General features: G+C 42.2%; 1 protein-coding gene across 1 annotated transcript; it reads right to left on the bottom strand.

The window, feature by feature from the left end:
- Window positions 1–6,052: 6,052 nt before the first annotated feature.
- gabarapl2 (GABA type A receptor associated protein like 2) lies at window positions 6,053–27,400 on the bottom strand. Its single transcript, XM_033035723.1, has 4 exons — window positions 27,232–27,400; window positions 14,200–14,255; window positions 8,155–8,327; window positions 6,053–6,440 (listed from the first exon to the last, which is right to left on the bottom strand). Exons 1-4 carry the CDS (start codon window positions 27,263–27,265, stop codon window positions 6,350–6,352), a joined length of 354 nt encoding a protein of 117 aa, XP_032891614.1. The 5' UTR covers window positions 27,266–27,400; the 3' UTR covers window positions 6,053–6,349.
- Between the last annotated feature and the right edge of the window lie 543 nt (window positions 27,401–27,943).

Here is a 27,943-nt window from a genome sequence, read left to right as displayed (position 1 = left end):
TCTTAACAAAAGCCTTGAGACAAAACTCCCCGGAGCCCTGGTCGTTGTAGCCGGAGACTTCAATCAAGCCAACTTCAGGGGCGTACTACCAAAGTACTACCAGCATGTCTCGTCCCACCAGGGGCCAGAACACCCTTGATCACTGCTATGCATCAACGAAAAATTGATTACCGCTCTATCCCTAGACCATATTTTGGGAAATCTGATCACCAAGCTGAGCTTCTACTTCCTGCCTACAAGCAAAGATTGAAGCAGGAGGATCCAGGACAGAGAGTTGTGAAATGCTGGTCAACGGACATGGGTGACAACTTATGCTTTGAGTCGGTGGACTGGTCCATATTCAGGGATTCCGCAGCTAAGCTGAATGAGTACGGCTCTGCCGTGACTGACTTCATCAGCAAGTGCGTGGAAGACTGTGTACTGACGAAGACAATCCAATTGATCCCCAACCGGAAACCATGGATGAACCGCGAGGTACATTCACAGGCTAAGGCCAGGTCTGCTGCATAGTCTAATGACCCTGATTGCAGTCATTAGATGCCTAAGAAGAAGGCAGCCATGATTTCCACAAAGCCATCAAGGATGCCAAGAGCCAATACCAGAACAAACTTTGAGCATAATCAGGGAGAATGTGTCAAGGTCTAAATGAGATAATTGGCTGCAAAGCAAGGTCAGGCAACATCACTGGTGATGAACTGAATGCTTTCTATGCTCACTTCGAGCAGATGGCCAACAGGGTGGTGACACCTGGCCCTTCAGACTGCAGTGTGCCTCTCCCCAGTGTGACTGTAGCAGAGGTTAGATTGGCTTTCTTGAGGGTAAACCCACGAAAAGCAACTGGCCCAGATGGAGTTCCTGGCTGTGTCCTTAGTAGCTGCATGGACCAGTTAATGGGAGTATGCGCAGACATCTTTAATCTCGCTCTGCTCTGTTCTGAGGTACCCTCCTACTTCAAGAAGACCACCATCATCCCAATGTTGAGGAAAAGCAAGACCTTGTGCCTCAACGACTACTGTCCAGTGGCATTGACATCCACCATCATGAAATGTTTTGAGAGGCTAGTTATGGAACAAATTAAATCATGTCTACCCAGCGGCCTTGACCCACTGCAGTTTGCCTACCGCCACAACAGGTCCATGGATAATGCCATCGCCCTAGCCCTACACTCATCCCTAGGACACCTGGACACAAGAAACACCTATATCAGAATCCTATTCATAGACTACAGCTCTGCCGTTAATACCATTATACTATCCAAGCTTATCACCAAACTCACAGCACATGGTGTCGGTACATCTCTGCATCTGGATCCTCGACCTCCTGACCAACAGACCCCAAACAATGAGGATAGGGGACAAATCATCCTCCAAGATAATTCTCAACATAATTCTCAGCACCCTTCTTTACTCCATGTGCACCCACGACTGTGCAGCCATCTACAAATCTAATTCAATCTTCAACTTCGCGGACGACACGCCCATTGTGGGCCGGATATCAAATAATGATGAGATGGAGTACAGGGAGGAGATCGAGAAGCTTGTGTCCTGGTGTCGAGACAACAAAATTTCTCTCAATGTCAGCAAGACGAGCGAGATAGTGGTTGACCAGGTAGTGAAGCGGTACACATACCCCAGTTAGTATTGATGGTGCCAAAGTAGATTGTTGAAACCTTCAAATTCCTGGGAGTCAATATCACCACCAACTTCTCCTGGACCACCCATATTGAAGCAACGACCAAGAAAGCACACCGACGCCTCTACTTCCTTATAAGGCTTAGGAAGTTCGGTATGTCCCCTACAACTCTCACCAACTTCTACAGATACATCCCGATAAAATGCTTTCCATGGTGTATCACAGCTTGGTTTACGAACAGCTCCATCCAAGACGGCAAGAAATTGCAGCAAATTGTGGATGCAGGCCAGACCATTACACAAACCAACCTCCCTTCTATTGACTCCATTTATACTTTACGCAGCCTCGGCAAGGCCAGCAGCATAATCAAGGCCGAGTCATACTATAGCCACTACCTCTTCTCCCGTCTCCCATCAGGCAAATGGTATAGATGTGAGAAAATGTACACCTCCAGATTCAGGGACATTTTCTTCCCAGTTGTTGCCTGGCAAGTGAATCATCCTACCACAACCAGAGAGCAGTGCTGAACTACTTTGGTGACCCTGATCTTGATCAGACTTTGTTGGCTTTTCCTTGCACTAAACATTATTCCCTTATCGTGTATCTATACAATGGCTCGATTGTAATCATGTAGTCTTTCTGCTGACTGGTCAGCACGCAACAAAAGCTTTTCACTGTACCTCGGTACAACTGACAATAAACTAATTGTTCCATTCCACTATCTTGTACACTAAATGTTGTATGTGTGTATGGCTTGAATATACTCATGAATGGTATGATTGGACTGGATAGCACACAATAAAACTTTTCACTGCATCGCAGCACGTGACAATAATAAAACAATGCTATTGCAAATGCAAATTATTATTTATCGAGGCTGGTTTTTCCAGATACCCCCCATTCCTCCCCATCTTGACCATATGTTCTCACTTTTACACAGACATTTTTAACTTTTACATCTTCCCAGCCAATGAGGAAATCCAGGGGCCTTTAACACAGAAGATTTTTCGAGATTGGCCTTGGCCATGTTAATATCTATATAACTACAAGTCTCATCTTGACCACTTCCTGTCTGCGCTGTATATTGATTTTAGAAAAAACGCTATGATTTTTGGCCATCTTGCTCACAGTCCTCCTCCGCTGCGGCAGCCCTGAGGATTTGTCCGATCGATGAAACATAAAATAGTTATGAATGTTTAAAAAATCTTGAGATCAGCTGATTGGTCCTCTCGCCTGTCAATCATGATGATGAAGGTAACGCCCCTTCCGGAGGGGGCTGGAGTATAAAGCTCCAGATGCCTGGACGTTAGTCAGTCACTCAGGAAGGGCGTTAGGGAGAGTCCACAACTGTGACTGTAAGTCAACTGAACGGTGAGTCTACAATGTACTTGCAATAAATGATTTGTTAGCCCTTAATGAAAATGAAAGGAGTTGTTTGGCCTGCCCTGTGCTTGAAACTGAAATGGCAATGGAAATAAAATGAAAATGAGATGAGTTATTTGGCCTGCCTTGTGCTTGAATCTGAAATGGCAATGGAAATGAAATGCAATTAAATGAAAATGAGATGAGTTGTTTGGTCTGCCCTGTGCTTGAAATTGAAATGAAAATGAAATGAGTTGTTTGGTCTGCCTGAAACCACTCATTTTGGCCCACAAGGCCCCTATTAGCTGAGAAACTAGTCCCTTTTGCCCCAAATGCCCGTATTAGCCCTGGAGGAGCATTTTGGCTCAAAAGGCCCTTCCAAGCCAGGAAAATTCCAGAAAATGTGCCTTTCACTGAGATTTCATTCATTTTTAAATTTTTTTATTTAGTCCCTTCGGCCTATCAGGCCTGTACCAGCCCAGGAGAAGTCCCTTCGGCCCATCGATAAGTATTATCCCTGCAAGTATTAAACCTCACCCCAGTATTTTTCTCCCTCCCTTCATTGGCTCCTTGTGAGATCCAAGCCAGGATAGACTTTCCTCCTTCATTGCTGTTATCTGCAGAAATAAATGAAACATTTCTAAATTTGATTCTCCACCCTCTCCCCCTTCTCTCTCTCACAGAGTCTCTCACCTGTTTTGTGCAGAATTTCTCTGTTTCTGAGCTGCCAGCCCACCAGCCCTGAGTGACTGAGCTGCCAGCCCACCAGGCCTGAGAGACTGAGCTGCCAGCCCACTAGGCCTGAGTGACTGAGCTGCCAGCCCACCAGGCCCGAGAGACTGAGCTGCCAGCCCACCAGCCCTGAGTGACTGAGCTGCCAGCCCACCAGCCCTGAGTGACTGAGCTGCCAGCCTACCAGGCCTGAGTGACTGAGCTGCTACTTAGTCTAGTTTTTAAACAAAAGATGCAATTTTGTAGGGTTGCTATTTTGTACGGTCATTGATATGAATGGTGGCCAACTAGGAAAAGGGGAGATGCAGCGAGACCTGGGTGTCATGGTACACCAGTCATTGAAAGTAGGCATGCAGGTGCAGCAGGCAGTGAAGAAAGCGAATGGTATGTTAGCTTTCATAGCAAAAGGTTTTGAGTATAGGAGCAGGGAGGTTCTACTGCAGTTGTACAGGGTCTTGGTGAGACCACACCTGGAGTATTGCGTACAGTTTTGGTCTCCAAATCTGAGGAAGGACATTATTGCCATAGAGGGAGTGCAGAGAAGGTTCACCAGACTGATTCCTGGGATGTCAGGACTGTCTTATGAAGAAAGACTGGATAGACTTGGTTTATACTCTCTAGAATTTAGGAGATTGAGAGGGGATCTTATAGAAACTTATAAAATTCTTAAGGGGTTGGACAGGCTAGATGCAGGAAGATTGCTCCCGATGTTGGGGAAGTCCAGGACAAGGGGTCACAGCTTAAGGATAAGGGGGAAATCCTTTAAAACCGAGATGAGAAGAACTTTTTTCACACAGAGAGTGGTGAATCTCTGGAACTCTCTGCCACAGAGGGTAGTCGAGGCCAGTTCATTAGCTATATTTAAGAGGGAGTTAGATGTGGCCCTTGTGGCTAAGGGGATCAGAGGGTATGGAGAGAAGGCAGGTACGGGATACTGAGTTGGATGATCAGCCATGATCATATTGAATGGCGGTGCAGGCTCGAAGGGCCGAATGGCCTACTCCTGCACCTAATTTCTATGTTTCTATGTTTCTATGATATTTCCCACTATTAGACCGATGAGGAATTGATCCATTCCGTGGCTACAAAGCTGAATGCAGGCAGCACTGCTTTCTGCTCAACCCGATTGTTTGTTTCAAAAATAGACACAAAATGCAGGCGAGACAGCGAGACAGGCAACATATCGAGAGGAATGGGTGACATTTCGGGTTGAGACCCTTCTTCAGACTGAGAATCAGGGGAGAGGGAAATGAGATATGAAAGGATACAAAAAGCATGTAAGGTGTGAAAAGACCAAATCAAAGCAGACGATGATCAAGGAAATTTACAATGGTTCATTGTTGGCTAAGGGGTAGGTGACAACGAGGTTTAAAAACAGTAAAATTAATCAGGACACAACCAGTAAAATTAACTGTATACTGTCACGGCAAGCTATAGATTTCAGCTCCCTATATTCTTTAAAACCTCACAATAAGATAAAATGCATTTTCACTGCCACTATGACTACGTATTTGGTCCCTCATTAAATATATGAAATTGGCCAAAAATAATTTCCCAATAATATTGGGGTAGTTTGCATTCAGAAATTAACTAAATTGTGATCTACACCTTTCCTGACAGAGCCTCGCTCAGTGTAGCACTACTGCTGATGTTTTCTCTGCACCAATGGTCTTCATGGCACACTCCTCTCGGCAGTCAGACAGCAGCAATGCCATTCCTATTGATCAGCCTGGGCTTTTTCACGTGTGCTTGGCTCAGCCATTGTTCAGGATGGGGATGTTCAAAGAGCCTGCTTCCATTCATTACCTGTTGAATTGCCCACCACATTCATGGCTGGTTCAGACAGGACAACAGCGGTTTGGTCAGATGCAATAGCTGTGGGTCTTAACCAAGGCATGGTGCTTCTACTGTTTAATGTGCATGAATCCAGGCTTGCAGCTACTCCACTTTCTAGGTATTCTTGGTGCTCTTCCTGGACAGCGCTTCTCAGTATTCCTCAGGGACATTGAAAGAAATACAGGAGTGACAGCAGGATGTATGTTGCAGAGAACAATTTATAAACATAACACAGGGTGCTGATGAAATACAATTCAATTCTTTTAATGGACCACATATCACAAATAAATCTTTTTTTCAGCTGCTCGGTTGTCCTATTAAGATCCCGAGACCTTACTTAATAATCTTAATTCTATGGAAATTTAATGAAGGGTCTTGGGACCCGTTTGTCTTTCTATTAATGCACCCGGAGCTGCTGAGTTTTGGTATAATATTTGTATAATTTACAATACTTAAGGCTTTAAATAAATAAATAAAACATAGACATTTGTAAATTCTGATGTGTTTATTATTGGTTAGGTTGTTCCAGCCACCTTATTCCATATTTACACAACTTAAATACAGATCTCAACTCATTAAAAATCTCAAACAGCAGACACATCACAATATTTAACTGCAAAGAAAACTAATTTCATATAATTTAAACATAAACTGAATATGTAAGTATTAAATGTATTCATAATAGTTAATGTTCCACACACACATTGTCCAAAAAGATAATGTATCTACAGTAAAAGTACGCTTTCCATTGGGTGAGCATGATTGGTGGGTGAGCTGAAGCAGATGTTCAGAAGCCAAATGTGTTCTCTCCACTATAAGCCACATACAAAAACCCATCTTCATCTTTTTCCTTCTCGTACAGTTGGCCCATGGTCAAACTATTGGGAGAAACAAACATTACTCTATTATTACACTCACTGTCCAAGGTTGAACAATGAGCTAATGATTAACATATACTTGTCTAATGCATTTGTATTTAAAGTAACATCAAGAAGTTTTAGAGCCAAAAATGAAAACATGCTTCAGAGACAGAAAGAAATTAGCTGTTCCACCCTGGGCATAATTTTCATTGCAGAATGTGAGCTTTTTTTTTTACAAGCGAGAGGGGTGTAGAGAGATGCCTCCTAAGTTTTGCCTCTAAACATTGGCAAGGGAAAATTTTAATGCAGGATAAAAAATATGTGGCTGCAATTTGTGGAAGGTGGAGGCTGGGAGTCAATAAAGAGAAAGTTGCAGTTGTAGTTGGCCGTAATGAGAGAGCAGGCTTTCAGCAACAAAGGGATAGAGGTAGGTAGAGATGAAGATTAACAATTTTACAGAATTGGAAATAAACAGATTTAGATTGGAGTTGGTCTTCGTTAGGAATCAAATTGAAACAACATGGAAACAGTACTTTCAGCCCACTGAGTCCACATCCACCATCGATCACCTGTTCACACTAGTTCTAAGTTATCCCACTTTCTCATCCACTCCCTAAACATTAGGGATGATTTTTTTGCAGAGGCCAATTAACCTACAAACCATACGTCTTTGGGATGTGGGAGGAAATAATATTTATTATAAAGGCATATTCATTCTCTGGTTCCTCTTGCTTTTAACAGAGCCAGCGAAATGCAGAACTTTATTTTCAATGAAGAGACTACAGTAATTCATATTGGTTCTGGATTAATTCTCGTACATTATACCAAAATTAATCAACTAATCTATGCTGCTATCTGTTGAAAAAATGTGTTAATTTCCAAATCCAAATTATGCAAAAATGGTGGACTCAATTGCATGATTATATCAAATGGCAACAATAAGTAGCAAGAGACTGAAGAGATCTAAAAGAGGAAAGCAGACCAACCAGGGATGATGGATTTTCTCAAGGTCATTGGTGAGCCAACTCAATTGAGCAGTTATTTCTTTCCTCATATGCTAGCTCAGAAATGAAGGGAAGAGTTGATTTCAATTTCAGAACATGTTGTGCAAGATTTTAGACCCATGACTACTGTGTTGTGATCTAGTACTCCAGGTTCTTTAACCCAATATAGAAAATACAGTGTGCTTGAAGAGATTATATACAAACAGCCATAGAGTCACACAGCGTGGAAACAGACCCTTCGGCACAACTCGCCCACACTAGCCAACATGTCCCAGCTGCAATAGTCTGTGAATCCCTCCAAACCTGTCCAAACCTTTACCTGTCTAAAATGCATGAAAGCCTGCATGAAAACATATATCTGCATTGAAGAATATCACCAAATGAGGATATATCATGGTACATGTAGAATTCAAAAAGGGTGTGTGTAATATCTCGAACACATGATAAAGATTACACTCCTTCTGCATTATTTTTACTATTGCTCATTGTGGGGCTTGCTCATTCTGCAACAATGCAAAAGCCCACATTTCAGTGTTGATTATAGCTTCAATTATAAACCTATTTGCACACTCGATCAATTCATAATATAACTAAGACTTCTACTTTCGAGTAAACATGATTTAATTTAACATATTACATTCCCTCTTTGATAAATTGATTTTTTTGAACGTGCAGATTTCTCACAATCGGCTGTGAGTCAAGCATTTGAAAGTAATTAAATAACTTACCTGGACTGAGGGACTGTCTTATCTACAAAAAGGAAGATGGCTTTCTCAGATGGCAGCTGGATTCGCTTCCTAATGATCCACATGAACTGTGCCACCGTAATATCAGACGGCACCAGGTACTTTCTCTTGTCTATATCCACTATTTGTGAGCCAGATACTTTCTCCACTATCACCTAATGGAACCACAAAACAATTCCAGTTTATACCAACTCTCACACATTGGCATATTCTTTCAGTCACTTAAAACAACAGTCGCAGAATAGACAGTGCTTTTAGTTGTAACTGACACGTGGAGGTGACCACACACCAAGGTGGTTAATGGTCTGTGGCGCCTGAGAACGTTTAGATAATATAAACAAAGAGATAAAGAGTTAATTGAAGAAGGACTGAATCTACATAATTGATGATTATGAAAAAAACATAGAGGCTGGAATCAAATATTATTTTGTCAGCGCACTAAGTAACAACTATAAAGGGGAAAGTTAACTGACTTTACTAAGATCCACGGTGTCAACAGTAATACATTGGGAGATAACCTGCTACAGGTGTGGAAGGAAAATAAATAATGGGTCCAGTGGCATCCAGGGTCCTAGCAGCAGACACAAGAGCTAACTGTTACTATGGTAGTGGAAGATAACCAGAGACCCAGGTTGGCAAAGTTGGGGCTTGGTCATGAGACCCAAGTGGAGAATTGAGATCCTGTCAGGAACAATCAGTTTCATGCTTTTTTGTACGCAACTGGCTCAGTACTAATAACTAAGATGCCTTATTTTGGTTGGATGGTAAGTAGTAAGTTGATGCATTGATATACAATATGCAGTTGCAATGGGATGAAGGTGACTGAAATGTGTTGGACCTGACCCATCATTGTGGAGGATATTGTCACTGGAGGAAAACCGAAGGGATGGTGGATAGGTCGTGGAAAAGGGATACAAGTTCTTACTGAACCTGGGACCAATAATTCCAAGGAGTGATGCCAAGTATAGGATTCAGGGAATGGAGGGTACCAGAAATCTGAGCTGATTGCCTCATGCCTTGACAGGTAATATACTGTGCAAGCTCTGAACACATGTATTTCAAAGTGAGCATGGGAATAAAGCCAAGTACAGGTGCACAACCTTTTATCCGGAGTTCCGGAAACCGAAAAACTCCGAAAACCGGCCATTTTTTCCAGGATGTCGTCTGCACACCAAAGCTCGCGTTTGGCGCCAAACTGGACCCGAAACGACCCACGGTCAACCCAGGTCTGTACTACTGTAGCGGCTGCCTCCTCCCCGGAGACCGGGGAGACACTTAAACATCTGTAAATCATTGCTTAAATGTTAGTCAGTTAGTTTGGAGGGCTTTTATGTGAAGGGGGAAACTTTAATTCTTAGTCCCCTACCTGGTCGGAGAGGCGGGGAGCGGTCAATGCCTTACCGGGTCGCCGTGCAGTAAGCTCCGGAGCGCTGTGGCCGCCGACTCCCAGCTGGGGCTGCGGGCGTCCGGCCGCGGGCGGTGCCGGTTGTAGCTCCGACCCCGGCAACTCTACCCCTGGCTGCGCGGCGCTCCAAATCAAGCGCGGCCCGCGGCCGGACGCCCGCAGCCCCAGCACCGCTGTGGCCGCCGACATGTTGTGTGTCGGCGGCCACAGCGCTCCGGAGCTTACCGCACGGCGACCTGGTAAGGCATTGCCCGCTCCCCGCTGGTATCCCAGCGCTGCGACGCCGCCGACTCCCAACATCGCGGCGCTGAGGCTGCGGGCGTCCGGCCGTGGGCCGCGCTGGATTTGGAGCGCCGCGCAGCCAGGGGTAGAGTTGTCGGGGTCGGAGCTCCAACCGCGGCTGGACGCCCGCAGCCCCCAGCTCCGCGATGTTGTGTGTCGGCGGCCACAGCACTCCGTAGCTTACTGCACGGCGACCCGGTAAGGCATTGCCCGCTCCCCGCCTCTCCGACCAGGTAGGGGACTAAGAATTAAAGTTTCCCCCTTCCCCCCCCCCCCCCACCACATAAAATCCCTCCAAACTAACTGACTAACATTTATGCAATGATTCCCCGGTCTCCGGGGAGGAGGCAGCTGCTCCAGACTTTTCAAGCCGCCCGCGCTACCTACCTACGCTAAAAATCTTCCATTCGGAAATCCGAAAAATTCCGAAATCCGACAAGTGTCTGGTCCCAAGGCTTTCGGATAAAAGGTTGTGCACCTGTATACTTTCACCAATTGCGCATTAAAGTGAAAATTCAGTGCAACATCACTAAAGATTTCTCTTGCCTGATATTTCAGGTTTCCCGATCTTACTGGAAAGCTCTGTGGCTCCTGCTGAATGAAATACTCAAATACACAGTTTGAAATGTTAACCTTGTCTTTCTCTCCAATGTGGATACTGTTGATGTGTTAAATGTTTACATCATTTGCTTTCATTGTTATTGGTACTCTGTCATACAACTTACATCACTGTGGTTTTCAGAACAATAATTCAATTTTGAGAAAATGTTCAACATCCTCTTTCCAATTTCAAAATAAACTTATAGACACAGAAAGCTGGAGTAACTCAGGCAGGACAGGCAGCATCTCTGGAGAGAAGGAATGGGTGACGTTTTGGGTCGAGACCCTTCTTCAGACTTATTTACATGCAAACTATTCAAAATTATAGAGTTTATGCAAAGTATCAAATAGTTGACTTTGGGTTTACTTAAAATTCTTCTAGCTATAAATAAACTGCTTATTTTAATAAAATTAAAATAAACTATACCCATGTGTATACATATTCATACTTCCTGCAACAAGTGCTAACTATAATGGTTCTTTTGTATGTGCTTCCAGCAAATTCCCCTACTTATTAGATGAGAGCAATTTAAACAATATTACCAAATATACAGGTAGACAGAAAAGACATTCGCTTCAATCAACTGTCCAGAGACCCAGAGCTGGGAATAACACTAGTATCATTTCTCACAGGTGCAACAATTTGCCTCGCCGTCGAGTGGCTAAATTTATCCACATCTGAGAGAACCTCAGCCTGGATCCAGGTTTATATGCTATAATATTCTGCTTTTTGAAGACTCAACTCCCTGTTCTTTATTTATCATTTTTAATTTAAACTGAAGAGATCATACCGCACAGAAACAACTGTGACATTAAATATTCACCAGCAGTGGGACCATGATGACTGAAATCGGTTAGAGCTGGACTATCAATGTGAAGGTAGACACAAAAAGCTGGAGTAACTCAGCGGTCGAACCAGTCTGAAGAACGGTCTCGACCTGAAACGTCACCCATTCCTCTCTCCAGAGATGCTGCTTGTCCCGCTGAATTACTCCAGCTTTTTGTGTCTATCTTCGGTTTAAACCAACATCTGCAGTTCCTTCCTACACTATCAATATGTGGTATCTTCTCAGTGGCCCTTTGGCCTGCCAGTTCCATGTTGACCATCAAGTACTCATATTGTGCATCATCCATTTACCAGCACTCGGTACATAGCCTCTATGCTCATGGGCAATTTGAGTGCTCATCTAAATACTTCTTAAACGTAGTGAGAATCCCTGTTTCCAACAACCTTCTGGATGAACAAATTATTCCTTATACAGTGCCCTCCATAATGTTTGGGACAAAGGCCCATGATTTATTTATTTGCCTCTGTACTCCACAATTTGAGATATGTAATAGAAAGAAATCACATGTGATTAAAGTGCACATTGTCAGATTTTAATAAAGGCCAATTTTTAATTCGTTTTGGTCTCACCATGTAGAAATTACAGCTGTGTTTATACATAGCCCCCCCCCATTTCAGGGCACCATGCTTGGGACACATGGCTTCACAGGTGCTTGTAATTGCTCAGGTGTGTTTAATTGCCTCCTTAATACAAGTATAAGAGAGCTCTCAGCACCTAGTCTTTTCTCCAGTCTTTCCATCACCTTTGGAAACTTTTATTGCTGTTTATCAACATGAGGATCAAAGTTGCGCCAATGAAAGTCAAAGAAGCCATTATGAGACTGAGAAACAAGAATAAAACTGTTAGAAACATCAGGCAAACCTTAGGCTTACCAAAATCAACTGTTTGGAACATCGTTAAGAGGAAAGAGAGCATTGGTGAGCTTACTAATCACAAAGGGACTGGCAGGCCAAGGAAGACCTCCACAGCTGATGACAGAAGAATTCTCTCTATAATAAAGATACATCCCCAAACACTTGTCTGACAGATCAGAAACACTCTTCAGGAGTCAGGTGTGGATTTGTCAATGACCACTGTCTGCAGAAGACCTCATGAGCAGAAATACAGAGGCTACACTTCAAGACGCAAACCACTGGTTAGCCGCAAAAATAGGATTGCCAGTTTCAGTTTACCAAGACGTACTTAAAAGAGCAACCACAGTTCTGGAAAAAGGTCTTGTGGACAGATGAGACGAAGGTTAACTTATATCAGACTGATGCTAAGAGCAAAGTATGGAGGAGAGAAGGAACTGCCCAAGATCCAAAGCATACCACCTCATCTGTGAAACATGGTGGTGGGGGTGTTATGGCCTGGGCATGTATGGCTGCTGAAGGTACTGGCTCACTTATCTTCATTGATGATACGACTGCTGATGATAGTAGCATAATGAATTCTGAACTGTATAGACACATCCTGCTCAAGTTCAAACAAATGCCTCAAAACTCATTGGCCGACGGTTCATTCTACAGCAAGACAATGATCTCAAACAGGTACACAAAATTGCTGGGGAAACTCAGCGGGTGCAGCAGCATCTATGGAGCGAAGGAAATAGGCGACGTTTCGGGCCGAAACCCTTCTTCAGATCAATGATCTCAAACAAACTGCTTAAGCAACAAAGGAGTTTTTCAAAGCTACAAAATGGTAAATTCTTTGGTGGCCAAGTCAATCACCTGATCTGAACCCAATTGAGCATGACATTTATATGTTGAAGAGAAAACTGAAGGGGACTAGCCCCCAAAACAAGAATAAGCTAAAGATGACTGCAACACAGGCCTGGCAGAGCATCACCAGAGATGACACCCAGCAACTGGTGATGTCCATGAATCGCAGAATTCAAGCAGTCATTGCATGCAAAGGATATGCAACAAAATACTAAACATAACTACTTTCATTTACATGACATTGCTGTGTCCCAAACATTATGGTGCCCTGAAATGAGGGGACTATGTATAAACACTGCTATAATTTCTACATGGTGAAACCAAAAGGTATAAAAATGGCCTTTATTAAAATCTGACAAGGTGCACTTTAACCACATGTGATTTTTTTCTATTACAAATCTCAAATTGTGGAGTACAGAGGCAAATAAATAAATGATGAGTCTTTGTCCCAAACATTATGGAGGGCAGTGCACACTAAACCTCTTGTTACTTAAACCCCGTGTGCTCCGATTATGGACACCACCGCTACGTGAAAAGGTTTACTTCTGTCTATGCTTCTAACCCCTTATAATTTGTCAGAAGCCCCTTGAGCCTTCTCCAATCCTTGGAAAGCCCAGCCTGTCCAATCACTCCAGCCCAGGCAACATCCTAGTGAATCTCCTCTGTAATTACATCCTTTCTTTGCCGTGGAGATCAAAACTGCACCCAACCTTCCAGATGTAGTCTTACCAATGTTTTAAAAGGTTGTGCCATAACATCCCTGCTCATATATTCAATGTACTACCTAATGAACAATAGCATTCAATGTACCTTCTTTATTACCTTCTTTATCTACCTTGCGGCCACTTTTAACGCAAAAGGTGATATTTAATCCAAGTTCAAATCAAATATCATCTTGAAGCAGCAAATCGATAACTATTTGAATTTGTTTCAAGTTCTCAGAAGTTTTCAGTAGCTGGTCATTCAGCCCACCTTACCAACACTATTCCCCCATGTTATCAAAACACCACTTTTAAAGTTTACTTTTTCAAATACATTTTCTTTATAAGACTCGGTGTAAATTCTACACACTATAAAAAATTACATCAAAACACAAACCCAGGAAAAAGTAAATTCAATCAAGTTCCATTTTTTCTTTGTGAAAATTACAAAAATGATCATCTTTATTTCATTTTACTTGAATGATACTTACTGGTACTCTATCTGGATATTTAGCTCTAATTTTGGCAGATTCGACACATCTGTGTTCTGTAAAGAAAAAAGTCACCATTAATGGAAAGAAAAATGTATCTAATCATATAGTTCTGCTCACAGATGATTCCACTTTTTCCTCTAAAAGCATTGTCCTATTTGTTAGGCTAGGGTAACATTGTAGCTCATCTACAGAACCATGTCCAAGTGGTAATTCACCGTTTGAGATTCAAAACAATTATCCTGTGAGTGACATCCTCTTTCAATGTCCAAGCGACCTTACAGCAGAAATCATGAATAGGGTTAGGAAAAACAGACCATGTATCTTTCCACAATCCAGGGATGCAATCACATTCCTACCCTAAATATTAAGGGCTAGGGTGGAGGTGAAAAACAGTTGTTTAAGACTTGCGGTTGACTTCTCTCAATTGCCAATGGTCAAAAATATATATATTTTACTAGATAAATGATTATTGATAATTTTGCTTCTCTAAATTCCCCAAATCAATTATGATTAAGTGTACTGATGTTCAAACCCAATAAACCATACAGATATTTGTAGCAGAGAATTCTACCAGTGTTTTGAGTGAATGAAAGAGTAAATGCCTCTCTCTCCCTCTCAGTTAATCAGCTGAGCTATCATGTGCACATGTTGTTCTGATCATAACCTGACCTCTACATTCGGTCAACTTGTTCGAAGATGTTAATCATAGTTCATGCATCATTCATCTTTGTAAGGCGTGGGTATAAAATATATTAGAAAAATAGCATTTATTTTCTTTCTGGAAAGAGGTCGCAAAGTAAACTTGCACAGCAAGTCAGCGTTACAAAACAGTGCTTTGGGTTTTGCATTCAACATTGAAGAAGCATTCACATTATTGACTACAAATAATACAACGTTTATTTGGCTTTTGAGCAGAGACGTGCTTTAACCCATTGATTTAATCGTGCACACTTCAGAGGATCTGAAACCCGCTTGAGCATGCCATAAATCAGCAAAGCCCTTTGAACAACAACTGAAGAATACTCATGCAGTCACCCAGAGTGTCCGTCATGCACTTGTGCATGTGACAATCGACGAATAAATATAAACATAAAATATCAACTGGATTTAAATCAAACTTGGAAAGACCTGCATTTCAGAGAACATGAGATAACAGAAAATGTTCAAAAAAACTTTGTTAAACTAACTCTGCATATGTACACCCATGTTTTTCCAAGAGTTAAAATTAAATTTTATGAACCAGCAATAGTTTTTGACAAAAATTATCACTTAGCAACCTGTCAATTTTCCATGCATTGTCACAAACTTACATAAGGAAAATCAAGTTTGATAAATCCAGTGGATTTATTTAAAAGTCCACAGATGTTGGAATCTGGAGAAAAAGCTGGTTATTGGAGGATCTCAGTGGATCTCAACCTGAAACAATGACAAATCCTTACCCCCTGATGGAAGAGGAGAGAAGAGAGAACAACAGGGAATGAAAAATGGCCTTATGTTGGCTCCCTCCCCGAGGTAGCATGAAGTATAGATAGGGTCGATTAGTGGGGTGGAGATAGTTTGCATGATGGATTGGGCTGTAACCAAAACACCTTGCATTTTCTTGTGGTCTTGTTGCTACACCAAGCTGTGGTGCCTCCTGATAGGATGCTTTCAGCAGTACACCTGTAAAGGTTGATAAGAGTCAGTGGAGACATGCCAAACTGACTCACTCTTCTGAGTGTAAAAGCATTGGTGTGCTTTCTTAACCATAGCTTCAATGTGGTTGGTCCAGGACAAATTTTTTGTGATATTTTCAGTGAGGAACTTGAAGCTCTTGACCATCTTCATTTCAGCACCATTGATGCTGACTGTGGTGTGAACATCACTTTGTTTCCTGAAGTCAATAACTAGCTCCTTCATCTTGCTGAAATTGAGGGAGAGGTTATTGTCTTGACACCATTTTACTAAGTTCTCCATCACCTTCCTGTTCTCATCATTGTTCAGGATCACACCCACTTCAAAGTGGTGTCATCTGTAAACCTCTAAATGGAGTAAGAACTGGAAGTGTATAAGGAATATAATAAGGGGCTGAGAATGCATCCTTGTGTTGCACTAGTGCTGAGAATTATTGGGGAGGATGTTGTGTCACCTCTCCTCATAGACTGTGGTCTGTAGATCCACAGATTCCGTTAACTATCTTAATTATACTACCCTCATTCTACCTCCAGCAAAGACTCAGTTGCAATCCCTCAGTTCCTGAATCTATTACCTTTACACCAATGATGAGACATTCTGCATAGATGCCTCTGAAATGTCATCCTGAATCATTGATTCCCCTCTAAGACAGTAGACAGATGTCTTGACCACATCTCAATCATTTTCCCCAACTTTCTTTTTTGCCCCCTCTCTCCTGGACTACCAAGAACAGACTACCTCATGATTGTAGATACAAGAGCCATCAGTTGATGAAATTGGAGAAAAATAAACTGCTGGAAGACGGTTAAGGAAACTGTGGAGGAAAGGGGATGAGACCCTGCATCAGCACTGGGGTCCCTGATCTTTGCAACGAACAACTTCCATAATTAATGGATCATTCGTTACACTCTGCATCAGCTCCAACAGGATTGCTTCACCTATTCCCCTCCCATTCTCATTATTTCGAAAAGATCACTCCCTTCCTAACTCTTTTCTGCTCTTCCATCCTTATCCTTCCACTCCCCGTCTTATGGCACTTCCCCGAGACGGCACACTTGTTCTTTCACCTCTTCCCTTTCTACCATGCAGGGACTGAAATGGTCATTTGTACTTTTTTAAATCTGGTGTACCACATTCAGTGTTCACAATGTGTCCTCCTCTGTATTGGAAAGATCATTCATGGATTGGGTAATTGGAGGCACATGAAACTGCAGATGCTAGAATCTTGAGCAAAAAAAAAGGTGGTGAACTCAGCATTTGTGCAGGGAAATGGACAGATGAGGTTTCAGGTTGGGAAAGATCCCGACGTAAAACGTTAGCTATCCATTTCACTCCATATATTGGCTAATTTCTTTGCAGAACATCTGCTTTCAGGTTACAGGAATGCTCTCTTGTTTCTGGTATCCTGCCATTGTATTCAGCATCCCACTCTCACTCTGTGCTTACTGCCTGTGGCCTCCTCCATTATTACAAGGAGGAACATCATCTTATCTTCTATCTGGATACATTGCACCATTCAGGTCTCAATGGTGAATTCTTCAACGTCAATTAACTTGTTCTTTCCTTTGAGTTTGTATCAGAACTGGCCAGTTCTGCCTCCAAAACATCTTTCTTTTGTTTTTGATTTTTTTTCTGTACAGAAAGCTGAGCATCTTCCTCAGACTTCCTATTGACAACATGTTGCACAAGCAAAGAACCATTATGTGTACGAAGGAACTGCAGTTGCTGGTTTAAACCGAAGATAGACACAAAAAGCTGGAATAACTCAGTAGGTCAGACAGCATCTCTGGAGAAAAGGAACAGGGGACGTTTCGGGTCGAGACCCTCCTTCAGACCTTTTCTCCAGAGATGCTGTCTGACCCACTGAGTTACTCCAGCTTTGTGTCTATCAAAGAATCATCATGTTATTCTAACTGTGCTTTTACTCATTTGGTCTCGTTTTCTTCTCCCATCTTTTCCCCACCTACTGAAAACTAAAATTGGTTTATCTCTTTCTCAGTTCAAATGGAAGATGCTAGACTTGATTACTTCGGTCTTTTACAGCATATATGGGTTTTATTAATTTACAGAAAGCATGTTTTGCTTCATTAATTTTGACACTGGATTCATGACATATGATACTAGTCAAACAACCACTAGTATCATATAAAATTCCATTAGTGTTAACAGGGAATTTTAAATATATGATGTCTATCATCTAGCGTAAGTTTTTTGCTGGACTGAGGCAAGGTTTGTTATCAACGTGAAAATTAGCAATCAGAACATCAAACAAATGTTGCCATCATACAATAGCTTGATACCAATTGGTATTCAAACTCATTGCAAGATTGCTGCCAATGAATCTCAATTGTAAAGGATTTCACATTACTTGATGTCAGATTTCTAACAACCTGGATTCAGTGAATGACTTGAACCAATACGAAATCTCAAATGCAGCAGTGATGCATTTTTGTGCCTTAAACAAAGAGCCAAACTTAAGGTGTGTTTTAAAAGAGGTAGATAGACAGCGTGTATTCTACACCTTAGGAGCCAGTCAACTAAAAGAGCTGAATAAATTAGAACATATGTAATTGCAAGTGCACTTGGATAGCTGTAGGGCTGGAGGACGTTGCAGCTATATGTACAGAAAAGCCATAGAGAAGAAATACATTAATTTTCCTTCCGTATGTGTCTGATCCTGCAAACTGATCAGCTCTTCAACAAAGTACCAGAGGAACAGAATAGGCAGGCTCTTTATAAGTCACATTACATGAACGTACAATCGAAGGATGATGCCATTATTGATTGCATGAATTGAAATGACGCTGAAGAGTCTTGACATAAGTTTCAAATACATGACCAGATGTCAGAGTACTGCTGCCGCAATCCTCAGTCGCTTTCTATTGGGTTTAGTGAAGGGTTTGCAGACCTTTATTTTCACTTTGTGGAAGCACTTAATGCAAGGCATACTGAATAATTTACTTTACATAGATTATTTTCTAGTTTGATGTACGATTATTGACCTGAAACATTAACTGCTTTTCTCTCTCTCCAGAAATATTGACCAACCCAAGTGCTTGCAGTATTTAAGAAGGAACTGCAGATGCTGGAAAATCAAAGGTAGACAAAAATGCTGGAGAAACTCAGCGGGTGCAGCAGCATCTATGGAGCGAAGGAAATAGGCAACGTTTTGTCTACCTGCTTGCAGTATTTGCTGTTTATATTTCTGATTTTCAGCATCTGCTGGATTTTGCTTTTGACTACTACATAAACACTCATTACCAAAGTGAATAAGTGGAAGAGAGTTAATTTAGCATTTTTAGGAAATTATGCAGAGCCTCAACTACATAAAAATATGGTTGAAGTCCAGTCATTTTTAGAATAATGTACACAGTACTGAATCAGGTTTTAAAATATTTAATCTTAGTCCTCATTCATTTTTCACGTTCATTTTTGTACTCTGCTAAAATGCAATTAATTATTAGCGCAGGTCAATGAAAAATCCCCAATCAACTATTACAAGGATAATAAGATTATGTACATACACTGATTTACAGTCCCCCGCCATAATGTTTGGGACAAAGACCCATCATTTATTTATTTGCCTCTGTACTCCACAATTTGAGATATGTAATAGAAAAAAATCACATGTGGTTAAAGTGCACATTGTCAGATTTTAATAAAGGCCATTTTTATACCTTTTGGTTTCACCATGTAGAAATTACAGCAGTATTTATTATTAGTCCCCCCCCCCCCCCACCATTTCAGGGCACTATAATGTGTGATACACAGCAATGTCACGTAAATGAAAGTAGTCATGTTTAGTGTTTTGTTGCATATCCTTTGTATGTAATGACTGCTTGAATTCTGTGATTCATGGACTTCCCCTGTTGCTGGGTGACTTTTGTGGTGATGCTCTGCCGGGCCTGTATTGCAGCCATCTTTAGCTTATGCTTGATTTGCGGGGTTAGTCCCCTTCAGTTTTCTCTTCAGCATATAAAAGGCCATGTGTTAAAATGCTCAACTGGGGTAAGGCCACCTTTGAGGGTATGAGAGAAGATCTAGCTCAAGTTGACTGGAGCAGGTTATTTGAGGGAAACATCGGCTAAGTGGGATGTTTTTAAAAGTGTATTGAAGAGAGCTCAGGATATGTACGTCCCCGTTAGAGTGAAGGGCAAAGCAGGTAAGGAAGCATGGATGATGAGGGAAATTGAGACAATAGTCAAAACAAGAAGGATGCATGGGACAGGTATAGGCAGCTAGGATCAAGTGCATCTCTGGAGGAGTTTCGGGAACCAAGGAGCAAACTAAAAAAAGGAAATCAGAAGGGCAAAAAGGGTTCAGGAGATAGCTCTGGGGGCTAGTATTAAGGAATATCAAAATATTTTATAAATACATAAGGGGGAAAAGGGTAACTAGGACCTAGGAATAAAAGCGGACACCTCTGTGTGGAGCCCCAGGAGATGGGCAAGGTCCTCAATTAGTATTTCTCCTCTGAATTTACTGAGGAGAAAGATAGTAGGACGGAGGAAAGTGGAGTAGTCACTGGAAGTGTAATGAGAGCAGTCAGGGTTACTATCGAGAAAGTACTGAAGGTACTGTCATGTATGAAGGTAGACAAATCTCCAGGGCCTGATCAGATATATCCGAGGACATTGCGGGAAATTAGAGAGGAAATTGCGGGAGTCCTGTTGAAACTTATAGTCATCCTTAATTACGTGAGAGGTGCCAGAGGATTGGAGGGTGGAAAATGTTGTGGCTCTTTTCAAGAAGGGCTGCAGGGAAAATGCTGGGAACTATGGGCCGGTGAGCTTAACATCTGTATTAGGAGAGTATTCTGAGGAATAGGATATACAGGCATTTGGATGGGCAAGGGGTGATTAGGGACAGTCAGTATGGTTTTGTACGTGGGAGGTCGTGTCTCACAAATCTTTTTTGAAGACGTGAGCAGAAGGGTTGATGAGGGCAGAGCTGTAGATGTTGTGTACATGGACTTTAGTAAGGTGTTCGACATGGTGCCGCATGGTAGGCTGCTCTGGAAGGTTAGATCCAAGGAGAGATAGCTGAATGGATAGCAAATTGGCTCCATGAAAGGAAGCAGAGGGTAATGGTGGAAGGTTGCTTCACAGACTGGAGGCCTGTGACTAGTGGTGTGCCACAGGGTTTGGTGCTGGACCCTTTACTGTTTGTCATCTACATCAATGATTTGGATGAGAACATACAGGGCAAGATTAGCAAGTTTGCTGATGATACAAAAGTTAGTGGATTTGCAGATAGTGAAGAAGGTTGTGAATGATTGTAGCAGGATCTAGATCGATTGGCCAGATGGGCGGAGGAATGGTTGATGGAATTTAATAAAGAGAAGTGTGAGGTGTTGCATTTTGGGATGTCAAAAAAGGGCAGGACCTACACAGGAAATGGTAGGCCTCTGGGTAGTGTTGTCGAACAGAGGGATCTAGGAGTACATATGCATGATGGTTCTTTGAAGGTTGAGTCGCAGGTAGATAAGGTAGTCAAAAAGGCTTTTGCCACTTCATCCTTCATCAGTCAAAGAGTATTGAATATATAAGTTTGGAGGTCATGTATAAGAAGTTGGTGAGACCGCATTTAAAATATTGTGTTCTGTTCTGGGCACCATGTTATAGGAAAGATATTGTCAAGCTTGAAAGAGTAAAGAAAAGATTTACGAGGATGTTGCCAGGACTAGAGGGTGTAAGCTATAGGGGGAGGTTAAGTAGGCTGGGTCTCAATTCCATGGAGCATGGGAGGATGAGGGGAGATCTTATAGAGGTACACAAAATCATGAGAGGAATAGATCGGATAATGCACAGAGTCTTTTACACAGAGTAGGGGAATCGAGGACCAGAGAACGTAGGTTCAAGGTGAAGGGGAAAAGATTTAATAGGAATCCTAGGGGTAACCTTTGCACACAGAGGGTGGTGGGTGTATGGAACAAGCTGCCAGAAGAGGTAGTTGAGGCTGGAATTATCCCATTGTTTAAGAAACAGATGGACAGGTACATGGATTGGACTGGTTTGGAGGGTTATGGACCAAGCGCTGGCAGTAGAACTAGGGTAGCTGGGACATTGTTAGCCAGTGTGGACGAATTGGGCTGAAGGGCCTGTTTCCACACTGTGTCACTCTGTAACTCTATGACTCTATACAAGGCTGTGTGCTAGATAATGTAACTTGTTGCATCATGCAGGTTACGTATTAAGATTTTATTTTCTCTGCTCCAATAACTGCAACATGTTCTTGATACAAAGTCAACGTAAATAACCATATCAAAATTAAAAGCCACAGGTGATTATGTATTAAATGTATCTGAATAATGTCACATGTAATTTATTACAGCAGTAGGTGATACTTTTAGTAAAAACCGAAATGCTGGCAGCTCAGGCACCATCTGTGGAGAAAGAAACAAAAGTTGAATGTGTAGGAAAGAACTGCAGATGCTGGTTTAAATTGAAGGTAAACACAAAATGCTGGAGTAACTCAGCGGGACAAGCAGCATCTCTGAGAGAAGGAATGGGTAACGTTTCAGGTCGAGACCCTTCTTCAGACTTCTCCAGTCTCTTCAGACTTCAGCCTTCAGACTGAAAAAGTCTGAAAAAGGGTCTCGACCCAAAACGTTACCCATTCCTTCTCTCCAGCGATGCCGCTTGTCTCGCTGAGTTACTCCAGCATTTTGTGTCTAACTTTAACTAAAGTTTAACGTTTGTCTCTTTTTTCAGATCTGGGAAAAATTTAGAAAGTTTGTTCTGAATTGCATTGGCGGAATTGAGAGATTGGAGAGAAGTCAAAGTAATTGGGTGAAGCCCGTCAGAAACTCATTGACTTTTCTCCAAACGGTGCCATCTGAGGCATGGTAACAAAGCCATGCTAATTGTGGATGATCTGTCCGAAGGAAACTGACAAAAATCAATGAGGAAAAAAAGACACAAAGTGTTAGAGTAACTGTATTCGTCAGGCAGGATCTCTGGAGAACCTGCATAGGCGACATGGATAGGACCCTTCTTCAGGCTGACTGGAGTGGTGGGGGTGGGGGGGAGGAGAGAAAGTTGGAATAGGGTGGGAGCGGGACAAAGTCTGATACTGGTAGGGGGGTTTTGGATTGGCAGATGGTTAGACAAAGGCCAGAGATGAAGAGACAAATGATGAAAAATCAATGAGAACAGGAGAGAGAGTAAAACAACACAATATTGCAACCATGAGATACAAAACACTGCAGTGGCTAGAAATCAAAAATTAAAGTGTGCTGGAAAGACAGCAGAACCACCAAAGGACCTGTTTCCATGTTGTACCTTTCCATCAATTAATTCAACAAGTTAACAACCTCGCCAGGTTTATCCTAAGGTCAGGCAGCATTTATAAGGAGAAGAAAGTTTAAGGACTATTCATCAGAATTGGTCATTTTGGATGCAAACTGGGAAGGCTGGTTATCTGAATTGAATTCTTGGTTGAGGCCTGAAGGCTGCAGTGGGTGTAGTCAGAAGATGAAATACTCATGTTGTGCTTCTTTGGAACAGTGTAAACAGCTAAAGACAAAGATTAAAGTGAGAGAGGTCTTGAGAATTAAAGTGACAAGTAACTGGAAGCACAAGGTCACCTTGTAGACTGAATGGAGGTGTTTTGCAAAGAAATCACCCAATCTACAACTAATTTCCCCAACGTAGACGTGAATAAACCCTCAGCACTGAAAGCAGTACAGCAAGTTGGAGGACAAACCATAACAATCAAGCTTATGTAGGTATCTAAACGGGAAAAAAACTATACACGTCATATGTTGGTTCCTTAAAGACAGAATGCAAGAATTTATTATAGGGTACAAGGAAATTACAAAAACATTAGATCAAATATTTTGCACCTGTTTTACTGAAAAACACAAGAAATCTGCTAGAAAACCAAGGATCTAGCAAGACTGTGAAACAAAGGAAATAGGGCTTAGTCTTTTTTTTAAAAGCACCAAAGAAGTTGGAGAGACCGCAAAAATATGATGGTCAGGTAACAGTTTGCCAAGAAGTACTTAAAAGAGCAACCACAGTCCTTGAATAAGGTCGTGGACAGACGTAAATTAACACATATCAGAGTGATGGCAAGAGCAAAGTATGGAGGAGAGAAGGAACTGCCCAAGATCCAAAGCATACCACCTCATCCGTGAAACACGGTGGTGGGGGTGTTATGGCCTGGGCATGTATGGCTGCTGAAGGTATCAGATCACTTATCTTCATTGATGATACAACTGCCGGTGGTAGCAGCATAATGAATTCTGAAGTGTATAGATACATTCTATCTGCTCAAGTTCAAACAAAAGGCTCAAAACTCATTGGCCGGCGGTTCATTCTACAGCAAGACAATGATCCCAAACATACTGCTAAAGCAACAAAGGAATTTTTCAAAGTTAAAAAATGGTCAATTCTTGAGTGGCCAAGTCAATCACCCGATCTGAACTCAATTGAGCATGCCTTTTATATGCTGCAGAGAAAACTGAAGGGGACTAGCCCCCAAAACAAACATAAGCTAAAGATGGCTGCAATACAGGTCTGGCAGAGCATCACCAGAGAAGACACCCAGCAACTGGTGATGTCCATGAATTACAGACTTCAAGCAGTCATTGCATGCAAAGGATATGCAACAAAATACTAAACATGACTACTTTCATTTACATGACATTGCTGTGTCCCAAACATTATGGTGCCCTGAAATGGGGGGACTACGTATAAACACTGCTGTAATTTCTACATGGTGAAACCAAAATGTATAAAAATGGCCTTTATTAAACTCTGACAATGTGCACTTTAACCACATGTGATTTTTTTTCTATTACAAATCTCAAATTGTGGACGACAAGAGGCAAATAAATAAATGATGGGTCTTTGTCCCAAACATTATGGAGGGCACTTTAAAAGCATCATATTAAAGATGGCAGTAAATATGTTGAAGGTCCATTGATTGCACATGCTGGTGTATGGAAAGCCAGGACAAGAGATACACTCTGTCTGGGGGGGAGAAGTGTGGGAAGTGGGTCAGCATCAAATGCTGCCTCTCTTGCTGAGCTTCTTGAGGTTTTAAATAGCTTTATTATTGACACACATACAGATTTATAGCTCTAGAGCAGACTGCAGTCAAGGGCAAAAGCACCACAGAAAGCAGACATTTTCAAAATGTTAGGAATGGGGAAAACTACAAAACATTAGTGCACAACGTGGCTAGAATATGACAATGTGTTTGCTCGCTGGGGAACTACTAGAGAAATTGGTTCTTATGGTGGTGAAGACATGCAGAAGTTTCAGTAGCAGTGGAAGAGAAGAATAGAGATGGAAGTTGCAAGAATAGTAATACGAGTTATCAGCAATTTAACATTAAATCGACCACTGAGACTGCATCTAATGTAATTTTACTGAGTACATCAGCCACAGTTGTCGTAGTGGATAGGAATTGGCGAATTAAGTTGAATTCATGCCCTAATTAACTGTAAGCCAGTATTGATTGAAAAGCAGAACATTGTGAGAGTAAGGGTGTTTACTGCAAGGTTCTTCAAATACATTAGCAGAATAGACAAAGCATCCTCTCCCAGAGCAACATCTCCATCAGTAGGTACACAAAAATACTGGAGAAACTCAGCGGGTGCAGCAGCATCTATGGAGCGAAGGAAATAGGCGACGTTTCGGGCCGAAACCCTTCTTCAGACTGATGGGGGGTGGGGGGGGGGAGAAGGAAGGAAAAAGGGAGGAGGAGGAGCCCGAGGGCGGGGGGATGGGAGGAGACAGCTCGAGGGTTAAGGAAGGGGAGGAGACAGCAAGGGCTAGCAAAATTGGGAGAATTCAATGTTCATGCCATCCGGACGCAAGCAACCCAGGCGGAATATGAGGTGCTGTTCCTCCAATTTCCGGTGTTGCTCACTCTGGCAATGGAGGAGACCCAGGACAGAGAGGTCGGATTGGGAATGGGAGGGGGAGTTGAAGTGCTGAGCCACCGGGAGTTAAGGTAGGTTATTGCGGACTGAGCGGAGGTGTTCGGCGAAACGATCGCCCAACCTCCGCTTAGTCTCACTGATGTAAATCAGCTGACATCTAGAGCAGCGGATGCAGTAGATGAGGTTGGAGGAGATACAGGTGAACCTTTGTCGCACCTGGAACGACTGCTTGGGTCCTTGAATGGAGTCGAGGGGAGAGGTGAAGGGACAGGTGTTGCATTTCTTGCGGTTGCAACGGAAAGTGCCCGGGGAGGGGGTGGTACGGGAGGGAAGGGAAGAATTGACAAGGGAGTTGCGGAGGGAGCGGTCTTTGCGGAAGGCAGACATGGGAAGATGTGGCGAGTGGTACCATCACTATTCTTGGCCATAATCAGCTAGCTCCATTAGGTGAAATTTTGTCAGCAAAACATCAGGTTCCTGAAACTCGAAATCTACTCCAAACTCCATCTGGGCAAGAGGTTTCCAGAAGATAGCGAGAATGCATCAAGGTTGATCTCAAAATTTCCTTGAAAAAGTGTGACGTCCTCAGCCATTCACGGGAATTCCAGGCCTTTGATCACTCAACATGCAGGAAGGTAATACAGCAGGTCACTGAAGGCCTGGAATCACCACAATAGGAGCATGAAAAGACCTCAGTGCAAACAGCCAAAAGAATGTAGAACATGCTTCACTATCCTTGTCCCAAACAACACCTGTTCCATTTATGGCCTTTTGTGAATTCAGTCAGTATTATACTTCTGAGAACCCCCAAAACAAGCGCAAGCAAGTTATTCTGAATCCTAAGGGGCAACCTATAGGAACTTTCTCCTTGTCAACATTTATCCCCAATTAAAGGCAAGAATTAGACTTTTATTTTGTGGTTAGCGAACCTTACTGCGTTCAACTATCGGACTGTTGTACAAAAAAGACTCCCATTTATATAGCGACCTTCCATCCAGTAATAATGTTTCAAAAAGATAATAAGGTATTTTCACCCTTTTGCAACATTCTTACTGGTCGAAGGTCGCAATATAAATGCTAGTTTATATGTAGAGGTCTAAGTACAATCGCTGGTTACATGCCATTTATGTTATGATGAAATAAGTCAGAGGGTTGTTGAAATTAAGAAAAGGGCCGGGCAAGCGAATACGGAGATGAACACATAAATAACAGCATCCAACAATCTAAATATAGAAATCTACTGCATAGCACATGTTTTAACGTGAAATGCGCAACACGGAAATATCGGGAGTACGATTTCCCGATACATCCCTTGAATCAAACGCAACAATTTAAACACACCGTGGAAAAACAAAACAATATGCAAACTGCGCAGGTCAGTGTAAGGCCCCGAGCACGTCAAACGCAGAAGAAATTCATTCGCATCGACACAAGTATGGGCGGCCATCGATAGAACTCACCTAATGAATGGTCTTCTTTAAACATCCATTTCATGTTGCCCACTGTGTCGGAGGATCTATTTGCTGAAAGAAAACAAACACCGTTACAATGTAACCCTCGGAGCTCGGCGCCGTCCCCTGCTGCCCGTCTCCACTAACCCTCGTCATAGGGAGGGGTGGCTGGGAGAACCGACTGTCTCAAGAGAGTTCAGGCAACCTGCGGGTACCGCGTCTTTTAAAACATTTCACATGAGATGGGTCACCATTGAATCTACCTTGAGTTATTGTAGGATGGTTTCAAGATACATTCAGGTCTGACACGATTAATTTCTTGGGAATAATCCATCCCTTAAAAAATGAAATGGTTTGTTCTGGAACATCAGCCGTCAAATTACATCATTCATAACTTTAAAAAGAAAATATTTTGATATACACTTTCTATTTTTCAGGCTAAATTCCAAACTAGGGGTAAGGATACGGCCTGAGAATGTGCTAATGGGAAACCTTTTTGAGCCACAAGAATGGATTATACTTTGATACAACTAAGACAACTTGCGCAGGCAATTAAGAGCCCATTATATTTGAATGTATAGACTGGATGGGATGGGGGGGGGGGGGGGGGGGATAAAACCGAGGGTTTCTTTCTTAAAGACATTTGGGTTTGGGTATGACTTGAGTATTAACAACAATCAGGTAAGTATAAACCACTTCGCTGATATTGCAACAGTCTGGT

Source organism: Amblyraja radiata, chromosome 17 (assembly GCF_010909765.2).
Source record: "Amblyraja radiata isolate CabotCenter1 chromosome 17, sAmbRad1.1.pri, whole genome shotgun sequence".
In the NCBI taxonomy this organism is placed as follows: domain Eukaryota; kingdom Metazoa; phylum Chordata; class Chondrichthyes; order Rajiformes; family Rajidae; genus Amblyraja; species Amblyraja radiata.
Note: the sequence above shows the minus strand (reverse complement) of the source record. Positions and strands in the feature narration are given on the sequence as shown.